Raw genomic sequence first — 21,055 nt, forward strand, 5'->3', positions numbered from 1 at the left:
ACATGTTTCAAGTACTGTTCATGTCCTGGCTTGGGTCTGTACATTTCATTGCCAAACAGCATATATAGCTCCTCTTGTCGATCCATTCATGATGGATGGGTAATTGAGCCATTTCCATTCTGGGAGGCAATTATAAACACTGCCATCAGCGTTTCCACAAACATTTGTAAGACAATTCAAATAAATACACAACTCTTTTGAACATATGATAAAGAGAGGCTGTCAGGTTTGAACATTAAATGGTACTCTAAAACAAGTGTGGAAGTTCTAGCCATACTAATGACTAATGTGAACAGATTCCCCAAGTGAAAATATAAGAAACATAAATAGTTTACATAGAACACCATTATTTTTTCCAAAAGAGGCTGAGGTTGTACCGCATTATATTGTAGTACGCTGTATTGTATTGCTGTATAGCAAACTGGTAACCACTAAGCAAAATATTCTCTTTAAAACAGCAAGAATGCACTACTAGGAACCATAGCGAATAACAGGGCCTCTCGTCATATACCATTTTATACTTTCTGAGCCATGCAAATGTATTACTATTTCAAAAATCTTACAGAATTTAAGCCTAAATACTAATCTAAATTTATATACCTTCGTTATAAAAAGTACTGTTGACAAGAAGATAAAATTCATTAATGACGATGGCCACATCCTTTATACTAATGAAAACAACACTAGATATGAGACATAAAAGACTGGGTCTTCAGAAAAACCAAGGCAGTCATGAAATACCCTGCAATTGCTCTAAACTTTACTTTACTCAATTATACAATTTAAAGGACAACTAGCTTCTTACGGAGATATGAAGATGATTATGAAACAATCTAATATCTAATAAACCAGCTAGTACAATGCCTACAATTGCAAATATAGGAAAATGCTATCCCTGTCTTGGGGAAAGGAACCCAGGGTAAGAGTAGAAAAGATTAATAACTGGATGCGAACATGAACCATAAATTGAGTCCAAAGCAGGAACATGCTCTGACATAAGTAAGTAAGCAAGGAAGGGAAGGGAACGCCACGTTACTTGAGGAATTACCTCCTTCTTGCTCTGCTTTGCTGGCTTGCTGACAGGTAGAACAGCAGTAGGGAAGCAAGATGTTAAATAATATATCACAGTAAGATCCTCTTGCCCCATTGAGTGACAGCTGCTACTGGCGTACTGTCAAGGGAAGGGTGTCATCAAGGATTTCCCTACCCTGACAGAAAAACAGATGAAAGTGTTAGAATATTCTGCCTTTCAGAGAAAAATGTAGAAAGTAAAGGGGTGGGTAGTATTATAGCACACTGAAAATAATAAAGAACAGAAACCATGGGAAAATTACAGTTAAATAAATCCAGAACTCAAATGAGAATGGCACATGTAATACCACCATTGGCACAGTGTGGCAGCAGATTCAAGACCAGACTCTGCTCCAGAAAAAGGGGGGCGGGCACAGTGTTGTGCACTTCTAATCCCAACAGAGGTAAGCAGTTCAAGGGCAGTCTGCTTTTCATGGAAAATAACAGACTAGCTAGACTGGTGAATTCCATCTCAAAAACACATAATATAAATAAAAAAAAAAGAACAGGAACTCAAAAACTTAATAAATAAAGCATAGATCTGACGGGCTAGAGAGATGGCCCCACAGACGGCCCTGACTGGTCTTCCGAAGGATCCATGTGGTGGGTTTCCCTGGTGCTGTTTGTATTTTGATGCTAATTCTGCTTCCCCAAGAGGGGCTTCCTGGGACAAGGAGCGAATTAGTACTCAGGTGACTTCATATTCCTTCTCCCCATTTTAACTTATAAAATAAAGGCTAGAGCCAGTGATAGGGCAGTGGAAGAGAGGTGGAGCTAAAGAGTTTTGTGTGAAAAGGAGAGGGGACCAGGGGAAAAAGAGGAAGGAGAGAGAGGAAGACTGAAGAGGAGGAGGTGGGAGGAAGATGGAGATGAAGCACTGGAAAAACCACAAGTTAGAAGGATCTCATAGCCGGGGAATAGAGTAGTGTGTGATGGACCTGCCCAATCTAGAAGCACAGCTTATATTCATTTTAACTGAGCTGTGTTTTCCTTGCATGGGTTATTTGGGTTGGAGATGTACCACATCAGATCCAGGTCTCCAAACTGTCCATGATTCTAGTCCAGGGATCTGATACCCTCTTAGAGCTTCCACAGGCACAAATGTGATACACAGACACACATGCAGTCAAGTCACTGATACAAATTTAAAATGCTAAATATGTATTTAAATGGATTTTATCAATTTTATAAAAGAATTCAGAATACCTAGTTTTAAACTTTAAACTTTAAATTTATATTGTTTTTAATTATAATTTCTCATGATTATTATTAAATATATTATTATATATTCAACTTAGAGTTTAAATCTAATTTTAAAATTTAAAAATGTTCGAGTGCATTAAGTTTGAACTGTAAGTCAGACATCTGACTCTCTGTGGAGCTGAAGAGGTCTGTGAATACACACGAACACAAATTAACAGTAAGGAATAACGTTTGTCTATAACACTAACCACAACAGACTTTAACAGGCAAAAGGATGATGACGTGGAAACTCAGCACTTAGGAGACAGAGGCAGGGGGATCTCTGTGAGTTTGAGGCCAACCTGGTCTATACAACCAGAGATACATAGGGAAACGCAAAAACCGAAAACAAAAAGGGTCCTTCTTTACAGCCCTGTGTTCCCATGAGCAATCAAGATGAGAGTTGAGAAACATAGGAATACTTGGGAATCAAATAACTCATGTCATCCTCAACGTAAGATCAGGACCATCCTTAATTTCCAACCAAAAGCTCTTAAGAAACCAGGTCATTTCGACTTACTTCTAATTTACTACAGTCTTTCCTATGAATCCACCCAAATACTACTATTATTTCCTCCTAAATTCCACACAAAGATAAACTAGTGGAGGGAGGGAAGGAGAAAGGGAGGGAAGGATGGAGGGACAAATGGAGAAAGGGAAAGAGGGAGAGAGGGAGGGAGGGAGGGAGAGAAAGAGGGAGAAAGGGAGGGATAGATGGAAGTAATACATTCTAGGATCTAGAATTACAGAGGTAAAATCTGTACATGTGACTGGAACACACCCACGGCCTCTCTAAGCTCACACTCATGACTTGGACATGAGAGTTTTAAGAACACCCTTGGGACAGGTACACAGGTCAATGGTTGACCTGCTTAGCATATGAGAGGCAGGAATTTCATCCCAAGCCATGTACAGAGGAAGAAAAGAAAGAAAAGGAGGGGAGAGGGTGGGGAGAGCTTTGCAGATAAATACCTCTTCCTAATCACTAGGATAACTAAAATCAAAGGACAAACAGTAACACCAGTTAGCAAGGATGAAGAGAAACTGGACTCCTCTCATACTGTGATGGGAGTTTCTCAGTTATAATAAGCATTATAATCAGCATTAGAATAAGACCCCACAGTTCTACAAATCTACCCAGGAGAAATAAAAGCACATACTACATAAAAAAACTTGCATGAAATGTTTGTCCCAACATATTCACAGTAATAAAATGTGGAAATAGCCCAAAGTTCACCCCTAGATAGGAAGAGAAACAAAGCATTGTTCAGACATGCTACTAGGATAAAAATTGAAACATGCCTTTAATCACAACACTTGGGAAGCAGAGGCGGGCCTCTGTGAGTTTGAGGCCAGTCTGGTCTACAGAGCTCCAGGATAGTCAGGACCACACAAAGTAACTCTGTCTGGGTGGGGGTGGGGTAGTACAAAGAGCTACTCACTGTGGGATCCCATCTTTGTGAAAATTCCAAAATAAACACCATAGACAACTTTCCCCCTAGAGAGCAGATTAGTGGTTGTCTAGGCTACCACTAAGGAGGAAGGGCCAGGTTATGTGAGGTGCAGCTTTTGAAATAATACTAATAAACGTTCTAAGGATTGTTGTGGTAACTGAACAAACCGGAAGACACTGCATTGTACATCTGACTTGTGTACAATATGTATGTGAACTGCATTCCAATATGCTATTAAAAGTAGGCAAAGGCACTCATACACATAAAATAAACCTAAAGGGGGTGGGGCTCCCAAAGCACAACCTTTGGCAAGGCACGTCTCCCTCCTCTGTGCCTAAGTTAGCTCCTAGGTAGACTACGCCACAGGGTGTGGTGTGACGATGCAGTTATCAGAGCATGAATGGAGTCTACACCCCTATGACAGCGGGGCCCAGAGAGATCAGCCACTAGTCAGAAGCCATACAACTGAAAAAAGAAGGAAAGAAAGAAAGAAACCAAAAGGCAATCAGTAACAACTGACAATGATGAGAACCTATTTTAGAGTCATGGTGAGAAACAGGAGTTCTCATACTGCACGTGCTCAGTAGGGCCTAACTTAGCACTAAGTAAGATAATAGCAACTCACTGAAATGTTCGTGACTATTTAAATCAAGAAACAAATATCCTAAATATTCACTGCTTCCTATAATTCCAAATAAAGGCTATCTGGTACTGTTTGATCTACAGGGCCCAGAAAACTATAGTTAAACACACACACACACACACACACACACACACACACACACACACACACACACACACACACACACACACACAACACACCAACCACACACACACACACACACATATACACACACACACACCACACACACACACACACACACACACACACACACACCACCACACATCACACACACACACACACACACCCCACACACACACACCCACACACACACACACACACACACACACACACACACACACATACACACACATACAAGCTTGCAGTAGACCCCAGTTGAGTTGAGCTATCCTATCTTTCCACCAACTGGAACAGCTTTTAGGAATGAGCTTATCATCCAAATGAGCATAGCAATTCAGCCCCAAGGCTCCATTGACTTCACTGTCTTACTGTCATGTACTCAGTGTGACCCACAGCTCTCCGCAACCATCCTCCATGGGGTTCTGTGATAATATGGTGGTACCTGGGCAGCACTGCTTCTTTGCCCTTTGGTGCAGTGTTGGTCACTGTCACCAGAGGGCACAGGAGACAGGGTGCCTCTTTATCTAGAGTACTTTTAACAGCTCTCCACAATTACTCTCATACCGTTCTTCAAGGAATAACTAAGCACTTTTACTGGTCAACAATTACTTGTGGTGGTTTGTCTTAAGTTTCTCTTCTTAGTGGCCCTAATTCATGAACACCAACATTTCTTTTGTTCTCATTTTCTTGGGAGAATATTTAAACACTTTAGAATTTACAACTACTGGCTCACAGTTTTTTAACCTGAAATTAGAATAGATGGTTTAAAATATTAATAGCCAAATAGAGAAGAGGACCTTGTTTTTCAAACACTATAAAAAATACTTATTAGACTTTAAAGAGATGAATATCATGTCTACAATCATGCATTTTTATATCTTGAGGATAAAAAGATATTAAAGCATGTTTTATTTCATGGTTCTCAGGCTGCAGAAATGGAGGGGCTGTCACAGCTCGGCATGGCAGGGTATTAGCCTACAAACTGTACTTCTCAAGCTATAGCTCTAGCTATAATCAAACACTGAGTCAAAATCACCTGGAGAAATCACTAAAAACTGAAAATTCATGCCTTTCGTAGAAAGCTTTCTGCAATAAATCAATAGGAAAATGGGCTAGTCTTAGAAGAAGTGCACATTTTCTATCACTAAAACGTGCTAAATACTGAATATCCACCATGTACTAAACAATGGATCAGGTTCTTTGGAAGAAAAGATAAATAAGCTGATATGCTATTCAAGGGAAAGAAAACACTCAACAAGACACTGGCTAAGGTATTTTTAGTTAAAGCCTTTTCCTACAGTCAGTTGAGAAATGTAAAGCAGAAATACTTAGGATAGAAAAATACAAGATGATCAATGACTAGTGCAATTTAATGGTAACAATTTACATTGTTGCCCTTTCCTAGAGGCCTGGTGGAAGAGCCATACTTCTCCCCCTCAGTGAGCTCCCCAGAGAGCTGAAGGTACAAACATGGAGCCTTCCACATTAGCACACAGTACTTGGTGCACTGCGTAAATAAAGAAAAGCTGGAAACACGAAGCACAGTGAATACTGTCCTTGGGGCTTAAGAACATTTGGCTGTGTTTGGAGGAACTGACAGTTCATACAGAGGACAAAAACAACAAAAAAAAAAGCATTATGTGTGAGGGCAAAGATTTAGGAATAGACTTGGTGAGTGTAAGGCAAGCAGAATTAATAGTTGTGTTTGAAATGCACAGCCCATACTGGTACCTGAGGAGGAGAATCCCATAGTAAACTATGGCTTGAGTTTTTTAAAAAGGTAATCAAGGTCTACTCACAGCCTCAGTAAGACAGTGCAGCATCAAGGGATATTTATAGCATTGATAGCCTCCCTTCCTCCTCCCCACTTGCCAACAGCTGCTAAAGAGAAAGTGCGGCTACCATCGCTAATGAATAAGATACACACACCTGAGCAAACAGTAAGCCGAGTCCGTAGGTATTAGAGTTACGGTGAGCCTCAGTAAATAACACTTGTGACATAAAGGTACATAATTGAAAATACATCCTGCCTGAACCTTGCACTGGCCCCAGCCCTGGTCCCATCCAAGACCGTCTCATTATGCTATATGGTGAATTGGGAGGGAAGGGATAAAAAAGTTACTAGATTCTTGCCAGCCTTTTTAGAACTCAGAATTTGCTTCTCTTACTGTTGAGAGTTACAGTATAATGATCTGGATTGAGGAAGCTGTCATACACATTTACTCTGTTGTCAGTACATTCTCAGGTAAGCAATGATGATGACTAGACCCTAACCCTAACAATCCATGGCTAAGAGACCTCTCTTTGTCCCGATAAAGTACCAAGCATGTTCCAGCTTAAGTTTGCAGGGACCCCTCCACAGAGACTTTGGACACTGCTGGCTTTATCTTACTTAACCCTCATCCCCAACCCCTAAGAGAGGAGCTAAGAAGTAAAACATTTTACCAAAGGCACTACGTAACAAGAAAAAAGGTCTGGCAAAAAGGTCTAGGATCCAGCCATCTTATGCTACTGACACAGAAATGAGAAAACAAAGGACCAACAACAGGGCTCGGTGGGAAAGACGCTTGCTGTCAACCCTGACAATCTAGGTTCAATCTCTGGGACCCATCCACAGGGTAAAGGGGAAGAACTGAATCCTAAAAGTTGTCATCTGACCTCTACAAATGTTCAGTGTTGTCTGTACATGTGCACACATGCACACAAACACACATACATGCATACAATTTTAAAATTAAAAAGAAAAAGAAAGAGAAAAATGGGAGACTGAGAACACAGAATAAGGGAGTCGAACAATCACCCCTGCTGCAGCACCAAAAGACTCAGGGTCAACTGCTGCCTGGCGGGCTGTCTTCATCCATGGCCATACAGCCTTGCAAGGCAATTTAAAAAGCAAGTGACCGACCTGCCTTCCACATGAGGCAGGAAAGCACAGTCATACACAGAGACAACAAGAGCCACCAGCCACGGAACCCAACATTATATGCCATATCTAACCCCAGAACTTACAGGGTTTGAGTAAGAGACTCTGCTTAAGCAAGATGTGGGATATACATTAATGGTCTCTGAGAATGAAAGACTCCATGTTCAAGTACATGAGAGCGGGCAAGACCACCTGCTCTCTTGCAGGGGACTGGACCCACATCAGGTGCCTCCCAACCACCTGCAAATCCCAGCTCCAAGGGATCTACAACTCTTCTGGGCTTTGTGGAAAGCTTCCTGCATGTACATAAAATGGATGGGAAGGAAGGAAGGGAGGGCGGAAGGGAAGGAAGGAGGGAGGGAGGGAGGGAAGGAGGGAGGGAGGGAGGGAGGGAGAAAAGAAACAACTAGACTGAACAGATTTCATAGATTAAATAAATAAATAATTAGATTAAACAGATTTCACTTCTTTTTCTCAAGACTACTCAGGAACATTAGCAGCTAATAAACACTGCAATCTCAGAAAGGAAGAAAGCGCCTACAGCATTTTAAAACTTACTGAGCACAGAGCTACCTAACCTCCTTTTACAGTCCAGTGCAGTATTACATCTCCCACACCACTGCCCGACAAATCTGAAAAGTGCAATGAATTTGCATCTAAGCAGAAATGAGAAAATGCACACAGATGGAGGAAAGAAATAAAGAGGTGCTCATTACCGTGTGTTGGTCGTCGCCATGACACTCTCTCTGTAGCATTTCCAACAGACTGAGGGCTAACTGCTGCCTGGAGGGGCCTTCCTCACCCGTGGCCAGACAGTCTTCCAAGGCAGTGGAGGACAGAATCTGCAGAAGAGGCACCAGGAGCAGCAGAGACACCTTCGGGATTCTCTGACCCTCAGTAAGCGAGAGGAGCTTCAGAGCTAGGCATCAAAATAAAAGTTCACGATTATTTTTTTAAATCAACACCAGTCAAACAGAATATTTTAATCATGAAATAGAGTTTTTCTTGCACTTTTACAACCACCTCAGACACAACTTGGATAACAAGTCAGAGTAAAAAGGAATAACAGTAAAATAAAAGTTGATCGCATGTTTTTTTTAAAACTGTTGATATTCATAACAGAAAATAAGGGTACTTGTAAAGACAACACATATTATGCAATATATATATGTATATATATATACATATGTATGTATTATTTATATATAAATCAACTCTAGTTTTTGGTAACTGAATTTTTTAAAATACAATTAAACATTTTTCCTTAATAACTTCTCAGCTCCTACTACTAACCAATCAAGAGACCATAAGTCCCTGCTCAGCACAAAATGAGAGCAGCACACATGTGTCTTCAACCAATGAGGCAAAAATCACATTAGCAGATGCTTAGGTGAGCGGTGAGGTGAAGGGTCCTAAGGTGGGGGTCACAGTTTGCTCCCCAATTCAAATGAAAGCTGTAATTGAATACTATCCATATGACAGGGCTAATAACATATGCTGGCCCAGAGCTGTCAGTGGACTGTTAAGTGGATCACTGAAGCCCCAAAGCCACACCCACGAAATCCTTTACAGTAAGTGGTTCTACATCAGAGGCACAGATACGATGGGCAGTGAGTTAGCCATGCCCAGGACCTCCTGGAGACTAAGAATGGAATGAGTTAGGATACAAGTGCACTTTCTGTTCTCACCATATTTTTCAAGGTGGCTCAATAAGCACTGATTTAAAGATGTCACTCATTGGCATGAGGGTCAAATTGTCAAAGTAATCAAATAATTTCCCCACTACACCAAAAAAGTATATCTCTGGGCATTAAATAACAACATGGTATTGTCGGTATTGTGCTTTAAATTGCTTGGAAGTCAAACCTTAACTTGAGCTGAAGTACAAACACATGTTAATGTTACTATGAGATATTTTCCCAAAATATTGGCCTTAATCCACAGTTGTCTACAAATCATTTGAAAATATATTACATTTTGGGGAAAAAATAGGAAATACATAGCACACATATTCAGTGTTGTTATAAATTTTCCAGTTATTCTTATAAGCTATTACTGATAATCAAGGCTAGTGTATATTAAGTACACTGTATATTAAAGGCTGCATTTTGAATTTGAAATGATTGACATTCCCTTGATTATCTACTACTTTGAAAGCTAAATAGTTTCCCAATATACTAAACAATTTCAAATGACAGATTCTCTCAACAGTTTTCAGTGTGGTTTATTCCCTTAACCAAGATAACCTCAAAACAGGCATTGGTTTACAAGAGAAATAAAGGTCTGGGAGCACACAGCTGTTCAAAGCATTTGCTTGTTCCTGTGTCATTTTCCTATTGTGCATGAGCCAAAACACGTTTGCAACGTCAAAATTAGAAAGGCAGCTTCTCGAGGGCTTTGGAAATTTTTTTGTCAATAAAACAATTACAATCCATTCATATCAAAAGGCAAATCTACAAGGACAAAAGACATTAAGGCCAGTGAAGTGGGTCAGTAGATAAAGTCCTTGCCCTGCAAAACCCAATGACATGAACCCCAGTCCTGGGATAGTAAAGGTGAAAAGAAAGAATGCACTCTCTCATCTAACCTCTCCATGCATGTGATGGCACAAACATATAATATTAATGATAAACACCTTTATATTGTTTACACACACACACACACACACACACACACACACACAGGTGTCTTGCTTGCATTTATGTCTGTGCCCCACATGCATTCAGTGCTCTCAAAGCTCAGAAGAGGGCACAGGATCCCCTGGACCAGAACTACAAATGGTTGTTAGGCTGCCATGTTAAGTGGTGGGAATCAAGCCCATGTCTTCTGGAAGATCAGACTGTCCTCTTAATACCAGTCCAAATAGATTTTTTTTCCCAAAGACAGAGTAATGTTTCTCTAGGGATGCAACTGGAATGATGATTAATAGCATTAGATATAGGAAATTCAGGGGGCAGAGATTTGCACTTTATATGATAAATCTCATGATATTTAAATTATACCATAATTAAACTTTGTAAAAGCAACAGAAGTTGTGGCCTGGAGCACACTGCTTCCAGGAGACGCCATGTGCACTGTTGGAGTAAAGACAAAAGTCATCCAAAGAGGAGCAGGGAGGAGCAGACAATGAACATGAGGCAAAAGCAATCTAAGAGCCAAGGTCTCCTCCATGTACTGAGACCCATTCCAAGTAATTCACTCTCAAGATAATATCCCAGAGAAAGTACAATAGAAATTTATCTAAGGCACTTCAGTTTCCAGTCTGTTATTAACATGAACTTGATTTTGGATGAAGCAAAGTTAGACAACATAAAGAAAAACAGTGAAATTTTAAAATGTCTTATTTGTCCATTGGGTTAGAAACTTGACTCTTGTACTCTTCATAACTAGCACATTGTGCTTCCCTCTCAGCGTGCCTTCACTTTCCTTTAAATCAGTATTAGACAATCACGGAACATCATCATTCATCTTCTAACCCAAGTTATCAAAAGAACATTATACAGCTTGTTCATATAAATAAGCCTGGGTTTTCTGCAGTGGTGGATGTGTGTGGGGCATGAGAGGGGAGATGTGTGTGTGTGTGTGTGTGTGTGTGTGTGTGTGTGTGCGCGCGCGCGTGTGTATGTGCGTGCGGGCGTGTGTGCGTGCGTGTAGGTCAGAGGCCAACTCATGGGATCAATTCTCTCCTTCCACCAAGTGCATCCTGGAGATTGAACTCAACCTGTTAGGTATGACAGCAAGTGCCTTTACCCACGAGCCATTCCTCTGGCACAAAATAGAAGTTTAAAACAAATACAACCTGCAAAACACTCAGTTCTCACAAGGGTCTTATATTATTCTCATTTTGGTATATAATTATGAATAAAGAAAATGCCCACATGTACATTTTTAAATGGCATTGTGCTATTATTTCTATTACAACCTAAAGTGCATGAAAGATACTGGGCAAATTACAAGATGTGGAGACATGCCCAGAATAAGAAATAAGCTCTTCTTGGTAGAGATTAGGAATGACCCAGATAGAAACTCAAACTGTTTAAGGGAGTATGATCCACTGCTCTAGAAAACAGGGCAAGCTTGCTATGTGGAGGAGCAGGATCCCATGCTCTAGAACACAGGGCAAGCTTGCTATGTGGAGGAGCAGGATCCCATGCTCTAAAACACCAGGCAAGCCTGCTATGTGGAGGAGCAGGATCCCATGCTCTAGAACACAGGGCAAGCTTGCTATGTGGAGGAGCAGGATCCCATGCTCTAGAACACCAGGCAAGCTTGCTATGTGGAGGAGCAGGATCCCATGCTCTAGAACACAGGGCAAGCTTGCTATGTGGAGGAGCAGGATCCCATGCTCTAGAACACCAGGCAAGCTTGCTATGTGGAGGAGCAGGATCCCATGCTCTAGAACACCAGGCAGGTGCATTTTTACACTGTTCTCTGCAGAGTATATGTTGACTTACCTAGGTTCAATACTGGCTTCTGCTGACTTGCTGGAGTCTGTAGAAGTATTAAAGCAATTCCAATAATGACCAATTTAACAGGAAAATCCTAGAAATATAAGAGAACAAAAAGTTTCTTAAAAAGAATCCAGAAAGCATGGCTTCACAACATGAATGCAAGCAAAGTGTATTTCAATGAACAATTGTAAACACTGAAGAGAATGCCTAATCCAGTGTGTTCCACTGAAGAAAACGATTAGCAAGTACCACACAGAGTGGGTGAAGTGTCAAATCAGTGGCTGGAAAGCAACAGAGTTACACCAAGAAGAACTTTGTTTTAGTTCATTCCTCCCTGCTTTGGTTGAATGGTTGGTTTGGGTTGTTAAGGAAGAAAACTTCCTACCAAAAATACATAGTGGAATAATACATTTGTGAGCCACTGCAGCAGCCTGAAATGCTGGATTTAGGAGCATTTCATTAGGAAAAAAATAGCTAATTTTTCCTATTTACCTAACATTAGACACAATTCATCGATATAACTTACAAAATAAATGACATGAAATAGTGTTTAATAAACTGTATTATAAAAAAGCATTGGTGTGAAGTAGGCTGGGACCGTAATATATTGAGCATATGTAACAGTAACAGAAATAAGCATAATGAAATCATCAAGTTCAGCAACTCATAAGTAAAGTGAAGAAGACATGTACAGTAAGTTCTAATCAAGATGACACAAGGTCAGAACAAAAAAGATAAGGCAGCTTCAGTCCATCCATTCAGAAATTGTCCGGAGCCTGCAGAGTCAAATCATGAGGATAAAGACAAACAAAAGTGCGGGGGTCTGGGGTGGACATGTGACAGAAACAAATGGTAAGGAAACCGATGAGGAAAACAACCGCAGCGCTGCGGCAGAGGCGATATTCCATGAGACCCTATCAATGCTGGCATAAATCAATAACGCCCTCCATCTCACCTTTACCACGGCAAGAAGGAAACTTAACTATAAAATCTTCTGACTCCCCATGTCATGAGCTTTAAAAACAAAACATCAAAAGAAAAGGAGTAATTAAACCTTGTAAGTAAAACATGCCCATTTGTGCCTTTTGTAGTTATCTATGTTTCCTGCTTTGAGGTGTAGTGGCGAGCAAGGAAGCAGGCAAAGCGAACTCATCAGAGGGCAAGTTTTGACGGCTTTGAAACCAATATACTCACAATGTATACCACTGCATCAGTTTCTGCCATATTTCCCTGAATTTCTGCATGCCCATATATAAAACAGGAAGGTAGCAAAATCATTTACATGCCAAATTTGGAAACCCCCAAGAGGTTCATAGAAAAAGCATGATGCAGTATACTAAAGGCTTGGCTGAATGCATCTTCCATACCAACTGTGATTGAAAAGACAAAATAAAATAAAATAATAAAAATATGTTTAAAGGCATCTTTAGTTTTTAAAATAGAGCAAAAACATTCTCAATGGCTAGAGCTTAAAAGTAGGTAATCTATCCCATGGGTGGGCACAAAATCCTGAGAGTAGTACAGATGCTATGTTGTGCTTACAGACAAGAACCTGACATAGCTGTGCTCTGAGAGGCTTTACCAACGGCTGACTGAGACAGATGCAGATACTTACTGCCAAGCATTGGACTGAAGTCGGGACCCCTATGAAAGAGTTAGGGGAAGGATTGAAGGAATTGAAGGGGATGGCAACCCCATAGAAAGACCAACAGTGTCAGCTAACCCAGAGCACTGGGAGCTCCCTGAGACTATGCCACCAACTGAAGAGCATACACAGGCTGGTCAGGGGCTCCTGGCACATAGTAGCAGAGGACTGCCTTGTCTGGTCTCAGTGGGAAAGAATGTGCCTAATCCTGTAGAGACTTGATGCCCCAGAAGGGGGATGTCATCCCCCTATGGGGAGCACCCTCTCAGAGGCACAGGGGAGAGGGGATGGGAGAAGAACTCTGGGAGGGATTATTGGGAGGGGAGGCAACATTCGGAATGCAAATAAATAAATTTAAAAATTAAAAAAAGTAATTATAAATGAAAGAGAACTTCTCTGGCATGTGTGAGACCAGCCATAAAGAACAGAAGGTAACAGAAAAGGTGCTAGAGATTTGGGATTTCAAAAACATAGAGTGAATGGTACAGGATTAAAAGGGATAACTCTTAGATCACAAATGTTTGCTTTTTGTTTGACTGATAGACACCAGAATATATTTTTTAATTTATTCTTTGAGAATTTCATATATGCATTTGACAAAGTATGATATCTGTCCCCCATTTACCCCCTCTACCTCCCCACATTCTCAGACATCAACTCGTCAGATTCACATCCCCCTCTATTAGTGCTACTCCTGTGCGCATGGGAGCAGGTCATCCATGGAACGTAGGCAACTGACCAGTGGTCACACCACTGTGCTGGCATTTCTCATGCCCCTTCCACTAACTACAACTCCTCCTGTCATAACACACATGTCCAGCACAAAATCAACCTGAACATTTTACCACACGGCCCCACAACACAACTCTTTTGTTTTCTGTCCCCAAACTGCTAACTCTAGAAAGTCGAGCCCCATGGGGAAAGTTTTACAAAGTGGCAAGAGGGCCATCCAGACAGATGGTTGCTCTTTAACCTGGATCCTGCTTCTTGGTTTGAAACATTCCACAAGGCTTCTGGGAGGAGTCTAAAGAATGGAGCAACTGGTTGCTTATAGCAATCAATGGTCATATTGCTGTTTTTCCCAGATCAACCCCTTCCCAGCTTGGCATCACATTTGTAAATGAACTCCATCCCCATACTTTGTTTGCTTTTGGTAGAACATGGGCTCTGCTTGGTCTGTAAAGAAAGAGTCTAACACAGAGCCTAGCTAGAGAAAGGAGAAGGAGAAGGAGTAAATGCCTTAACTAGTTACAGGTGCCACAAGACTGTTAATGACAGAAGTATCTGGGGTCACAGTTTGGTCCCCAATTCAAATGAAAGATGTAACTGAACACTTCCAGGTGACAGGGCTAATAACAAGCTGGCCCAAATATGCTACTGTTAACAAGAAAGATCTTATTCTCAAAATGTTACAGTCTTAGTCATGGAAGCACCTTTAACAAGAATGTGAAAGCAGGTGCGATGAGGTTTGCCTCCTGCAGAAAACCCAGAGGGAAAGGCAACACTGCTCACAGAGTCCTGGGACCCACAGCTATGTCAGGCCCTGTCCTGGAGCGCTGACTTCACCAGCTATGCCCACAGACCATCCTTCCTAGGGATTCTTGGGCTGACTCACACAGAACAGGAAGGATATGTGAGTCATTCTGTGACCGTGTCTTAGAAACTGCCGGCTCCTAACTTGTATAAAGCCACAATGTTTAGTCTGGTCTATACCTGGAGAAATTACTTGGTACTTTTGAATTGATAATATTATTGCTTAACTTTTTGATAGTAATTTTATTTTCCTGGAAATGGAAAAGCCTAAAAGAGACAAGCTTCAGAACTTATGGTGAATGGCTCAACCAAAGCCAAATCCACCACACCACACAACTGGAGACGCAGGCCTAAAGAGTGTGAGGGCAATCCTCCCACAGAAAGACTGAGAGTGAACAAGAAGAGGAAGAAAATGCTACTATTTAGACTGAATAGTCAGCAGATGAACCCAGTCTCAAAATACGCAAAAAGCCCAGTTTATTCTTCTTCACTCAGTGTGCATCAGGCACTGACAGTTCTCAAATTAATTTTCAAACCTCAGGAACATTAACAGGAGCAACGAGAAACTTCATAGCAAATATTAAGTATAGATGTGTGTGTGTGTTTATAAATATATATCAGATTACGTATACATATAGCTGTTTGATTTGGGATTTGGTTGGTTGGTTATTTATGTAGGATCTCACTACTTTGCTCTGGATGCCCTGGAATCACCGTGTAAGTCAAGCTGGCCTCCAACTCACAGAGATCCAGCTGCCTCTGCCTCTTGTGTACTAGGATTAAAGGTGTACACCACCAACCCAGCTTCTGTTTTTATTTTGAGATCTCACCATGTCGGCCAGATACTAGACGACTAGAACTCAGCCTGGCTCCAAAACTCCTTGGCCGCGTGGTAGGGCTGCAAGTGTGACGCTTGGTTCGCATAACCCTGTGAATGAGGCCCTATAAACACATCTGTCTTACTCTGTTAGAATTGCTGATTTGCATCAACTCTTGTATCTTGAGATCACAGAACGAGTAGATTCCAGGATATACCACTTGTTCAATATTTATATTCCCTCCTAATGGATGGGAACAAGGTAGACTTTTAAGTGATGACACAGATTATTTAATAATTCATTTTATAATAAATATCCGTAACAGTATGATCTAATAGCATGACATTAAATCACCCCTGACATACAATAAACTGCATAAATAAAACCACCCAGTTTCTCAAAGACTTCCTAAAGTGATAATTAACACGTTGTTCTCACCTCCTCAAGAAGTTCAACACTGCGCTCTAAAAGCTGAATTAAAGATGAGCATTCCCCAGTTGTCTTTAAGCTGACTTCACAGATGCACAGCAACTGAACGGTCAGCTGGGTAAGCTGTCTCTTCCAGAAAGCAGGATGGCGCAGAAGGCTTAGATATACTTCCTCCACGAACAGCGTTATCTCTGTTGTCTGCATCAGGTCTTTCATCTGTTGAAGGAAGTTATGCAGGTTAAATTATAGAATACGTGAAGCTATACAAAAAGTTTCCAACAGAACAGAAGTGTGAAGGAGACGTAGTTGCGTAACTGAGTGTTAGCTCCCCTGGTGTGCCATCTGCATTTGTTGCTAACCGAAGTACAATTTTTACTGCCTCTGCTGCTCTTGTCTCACACAAACTCCACAGCCAGATGCTATGCACTAAGTGATGCTCCCAAGACAAATTCTTTTTATTTTTCTGGCTTCTTTGAAAGAAGATGTCTTAACACAAATTATGTACAGTGCCTACACATCAAAAGACATTACCTCGAAGTTGGGTTTTGAATCCTACAACAGTTCAATATAAGACACCTGGTCATATGATCAGCTTCTCTCACCATGCACTAAGTTCTCCCTTACCTGGTGCACCTAGTACATCACTTAGCACACTGGAGAATATAATGAAAGACTGTGTTTAAATGGCAGGTGTCTTCTCAGCATGCTAGGGTGCCCTTGAAAGTCCCCAATCAATTTATACCCTGCAGCTTTGGTCAAAACTCTGGAGTTAAAGGTTTGGTCCTGCTCATGGCGAGCATGGTATTTCCAGGGGATTATAAACAGTGACCCATCTGTCCAGTCAGGATGCTGGTTTGTGATAAGTTCACCACGAGAAAAGCCTGCTTGTTCCACCACTGTTATCACTCATGAGAAAAGGAGAATCAATACAAATTATATACAAGTAGAATTTCTAGAAAACCAGAAAGACTCCAAAAGACCAAAGGGAAAGAAAGAACACCAAAAGATAATTTATAAACAAAATATCAACAACAAATAGCTAAATTATACGGTGATTTTATTTCCTTGAGTACATTTACTGTGCATACTAGAAACTTTCCATTAAAAAAAAATCAATTCAGCCGATTAACTATAAAAGTACTCTGATGGGGGTTGGGGAATTAGCTCAGTGGTAGAGCACTTGCCTAGCAAGCTCAAGGCCCTGGGTTCGGTCCCCAGCTCCGGAAAAAAAAAAAAAGGGAAAAAAAAAGTACTCTAGTCTTTAGCATTATCAAAATTCCTAGGAAGAAATTCAAAGTAATGTTCTACCTCTATGTAAAAATAGATCATGTAGCATGGATTATGTATGATGTGACAAGAATCATTTAAAATAAAAAACCAGTTGCACAAACATAAAATGGAGAACCAACTGGTCAAGGAGGAAATTAATCATGTGTCTCAGTGAGCACTCTCTCACCCTAAATCAGACTGGAGGGTCACATCTCCCAACATCACAGTTCCTTCAGTGTGCTCCCTTCCTAGTGCCCAGGACAGACAGGGCCATGTCCACAGCCCTACATTCAGTGCTGAGAAGGACACTTCTGAGTTTACACACAGAGCACCTATGAGTGAACTAGAACAACTAACAGTGAGAATCCTGGCAGGCGTTTCCTGGGAGGAGAGTGATTGTTGTTGTTTGTTTTTGATGCTGCCCAATGACAGAAAGGAGGGAGACAGGCAGGAAAGATGAGAAGAGCGAGAGAAAACCACGAACAAGACACACATAGGAGGTCAAAGCGTTTGTCTTGTTATAGGGAAAGAGGAAGACTAAAGTACAATTGTTTAATGAGAGTCCATGGAAGCGCTTGAAAGCCGTATTACTTCTCAGGGGTACATTCATGAGCTGGGGTGTTCACTGTTTAAGGAGTGTAAGAAATACCTACAAATGGGGAAGTAGATTACGCAGCCTCTAAGGTTCCTCATTCTCATTCTTTCTCTTAATAAAACAGATTTGCTACATGACTAAATCTGACGTTTCCCTTTTCCTCTCACCTGTATCACTAAAAAGACAGGGTGTCCCAAAACCACTCCACAGTGAGCTTCTATAAGCATCTAAGCTTCTCACGAAGAAAGCAAACATTTACCAAACCACACAGAACATGGCAATAAAGGCATGGTCAGAAAACTGCCCCAGCTGAACACCTCCTGCCTATATTTGCTTTATTACCCACGCAAAACAAAAGCTTTAGAAAAGCCACTGGAGAATCCGTTTTAATTAACTTTTCTCTGCCTTGATTACAGGAAAGCACATTTATGAGCCACAGAGGAACGAGTCGCTCCTTGCTAACACAGACTTAAAACAGGTCATCTGTGACCCAAAGTGATCACTGTGAAATATATCCTCAGATTCCTTCCATCAGCCAAGCAGCATGGTGCTCAGACCCCACAGACACCTGACCTTGATCGATCGTGGAATGGGACAGCCTGACAAACGAACCACTACACCAGAATCGCAGCACAGTGGCAACTGTGTGCATTTAATCGCAGCCATAAAGACAGTAACTAAAATTCCCCTCTCCCCCTCAACTCCCTTAGCACTTTACTCATAACTATCTATACCATGTTCCGTCATCTACAAAGAATTATGAGAAGTGTCATATAACTCACTTCTTACACTGTGGCTTTCCAAACAGCGAGAGCAAGGGCTGCCAGTGGATCCTATGGGATGGGTGAATCTCAAATGCGCACTCGGCGGTCACAGGCACACTTTCTGTTCAATCTGCCAGAGTGTTTTAGTTTATTCTGTTCTGTTTTTCTTCTGCTTTTTAGTATCTAGCACAAAGAGATCAAAGATTCTATTCTCTAATGATTCTTAAAGGAGTTTCCATTGCTAATAATCTCAAAATGGATGGTATTGATTTATACTTCAGTGAATACTATACATACTATTAAATCTGGATTTTTTTTTTTTTAAGTGCCAGCATTTCTAGACAGTCTCCCACGTTTGTCCAGTTTCTCCACTCTATCACCTAGGATCAAGAACTGCCGTGTGTGAACTAACGACAATCAACACTTGCTGGCACACTGAGGAAGGAGGATGAACGGCGAGGGCCCTTACCTGCAAGCACGGAACCATGTTACAGCACAGCTGAAGGATCTGCTGTTCCAACACTGACGGCTGTGCTTCCTCACAAACACCTCTGGGCTGAAGTAAGACTTTGAGCAGGGACAGTCGAAGCTTAGCATATTCTTGTAACTGGGATGGTTCACAGTAGAGATACCACAGAAATGGTGCCATTATTTGGACACACGAAGCTTCTGACCTGCAAATCGTGTAACATGTCAGTCAGTCACTGAGCTGAATATGCTAATGTCATTGGAAGGAACAGCTCTCACCTCAAGGGGATAAAAGACAAGATTCACTCTGGAGCGAAATGATATGCCGGTGAGCCAGAAACACACATTTAGGTCTCCCGGATAAAAAGCTCCAAGCTCCAACGAGGAACCATGTTCACAGTCTACATAATAATAAAACCAAGAAAGGTAAAACTAGAGTCATTTTTTAAAGGCACTGGTAAAACATCAGAGAGGCAGTAAGCAAGGTGGGGGGTGGGCGGCAATTTCTCCTATAGAACTCAGATGCTATGGAGAAATTTTTAGCTTTGGAGATGGTGGAAGCCAGTGATTTGCTCAGTTAATAAATTCCAAAAGGGTTTTTATCTGTCACTGGAGGTTAGAGCCAAAACAAAAGAGGACAAGAACTGAGGAGCTCACGATAAACTGTAATTAGATGCTGGACCTGTCACATTCCAACCCCTGCACAGCACTACAGCCCTATCTCTGCAGACACAGCAGCTTCTTTCCAGGAATTCTCCTTCCACTGTCAAGCAGTGAATGGCACATATTGACCTACAGTTTGTGGCACATCGTAAACTGCCACAGATAGCATCTAGTAGCTTTTGAATATGCTCTGGCCTAAAGGGATCTTGGCTAAACAGTCCTTGTCCAGTGAAAGGATTGACTCAAGACCAGGAAGCACTAAGCCAGGTTCTCAGGACTAAAACACACGTCTCTCACGTTAGAATAATGGTAACACTCCAAAACCACCTTATGGTAAATATCAGAACCATCTAAGAACACTCATTAGAATTATAGCTATCAGAATTCAGGGGTATCACACAAGCATACACCTGTAGAAAAATTTTATATACATACATATGTGTGTGTGTGTGTGTGTGTGTGTGTGTGTTTGAAATAAACCCATACAATTATTCTATTATTGTAACAGCTCACATTTATAGTATTCCATGATTTCCTTTTCCATAATTTTATTTACCATCAGTTGCCAACCTGAAAATACTTAATGGAAAGTTTCAGAAATAAATAACTGATATGTTTTAAGTTGTGTCCAAGTTGAGTAGTGTAAGAAAGTGCAAAACAATCTCACTCTGTGTCTTCAAGACACAGATCAAGCATGCTATACTTGATCCTCTAGGGCAGCAGTTCTCAACCCCTTTGGGGTCAAATGACCCTTTCACAGGGGTCACATATCAGATCACACATTACAATTCATAATAATAGCAAAACTCCAGTTTTGAAATAGCAATGAAATGATTTTATGTTTGGGGTTCCACAACATGAGAAACTGTACTTAAGGATCACAGCATTAGGAAGGTTGAGAACTGCTCCAGGCCATCATGAATCTCTGGCAGCCATCTTGGTGTCAGGCCAACTGTATGATAACGCT

General features: G+C 41.1%; 1 protein-coding gene across 1 annotated transcript in view; it reads right to left on the bottom strand.

Moving 5' to 3' along the window:
- Focad (focadhesin) overlaps positions 1-21,055 on the bottom strand; it is a 295,998-nt gene that overhangs the window by 197,479 nt on the left and 77,464 nt on the right. The window contains exons 7-10 of the mRNA XM_032902159.1: positions 19,427-19,631; positions 16,339-16,545; positions 11,908-11,995; positions 8,170-8,372 (exon numbers count right to left, since the gene is read on the bottom strand). Coding sequence (XP_032758050.1) covers positions 8,170-8,372; positions 11,908-11,995; positions 16,339-16,545; positions 19,427-19,631 — 703 coding nt within the window. The remainder of the gene's footprint in view (positions 1-8,169; positions 8,373-11,907; positions 11,996-16,338; positions 16,546-19,426; positions 19,632-21,055) is intronic.

The sequence above is a fragment of the Rattus rattus genome, chromosome 1 (genome assembly GCF_011064425.1).
Source record: "Rattus rattus isolate New Zealand chromosome 1, Rrattus_CSIRO_v1, whole genome shotgun sequence".
Lineage (NCBI taxonomy): Eukaryota > Metazoa > Chordata > Mammalia > Rodentia > Muridae > Rattus > Rattus rattus.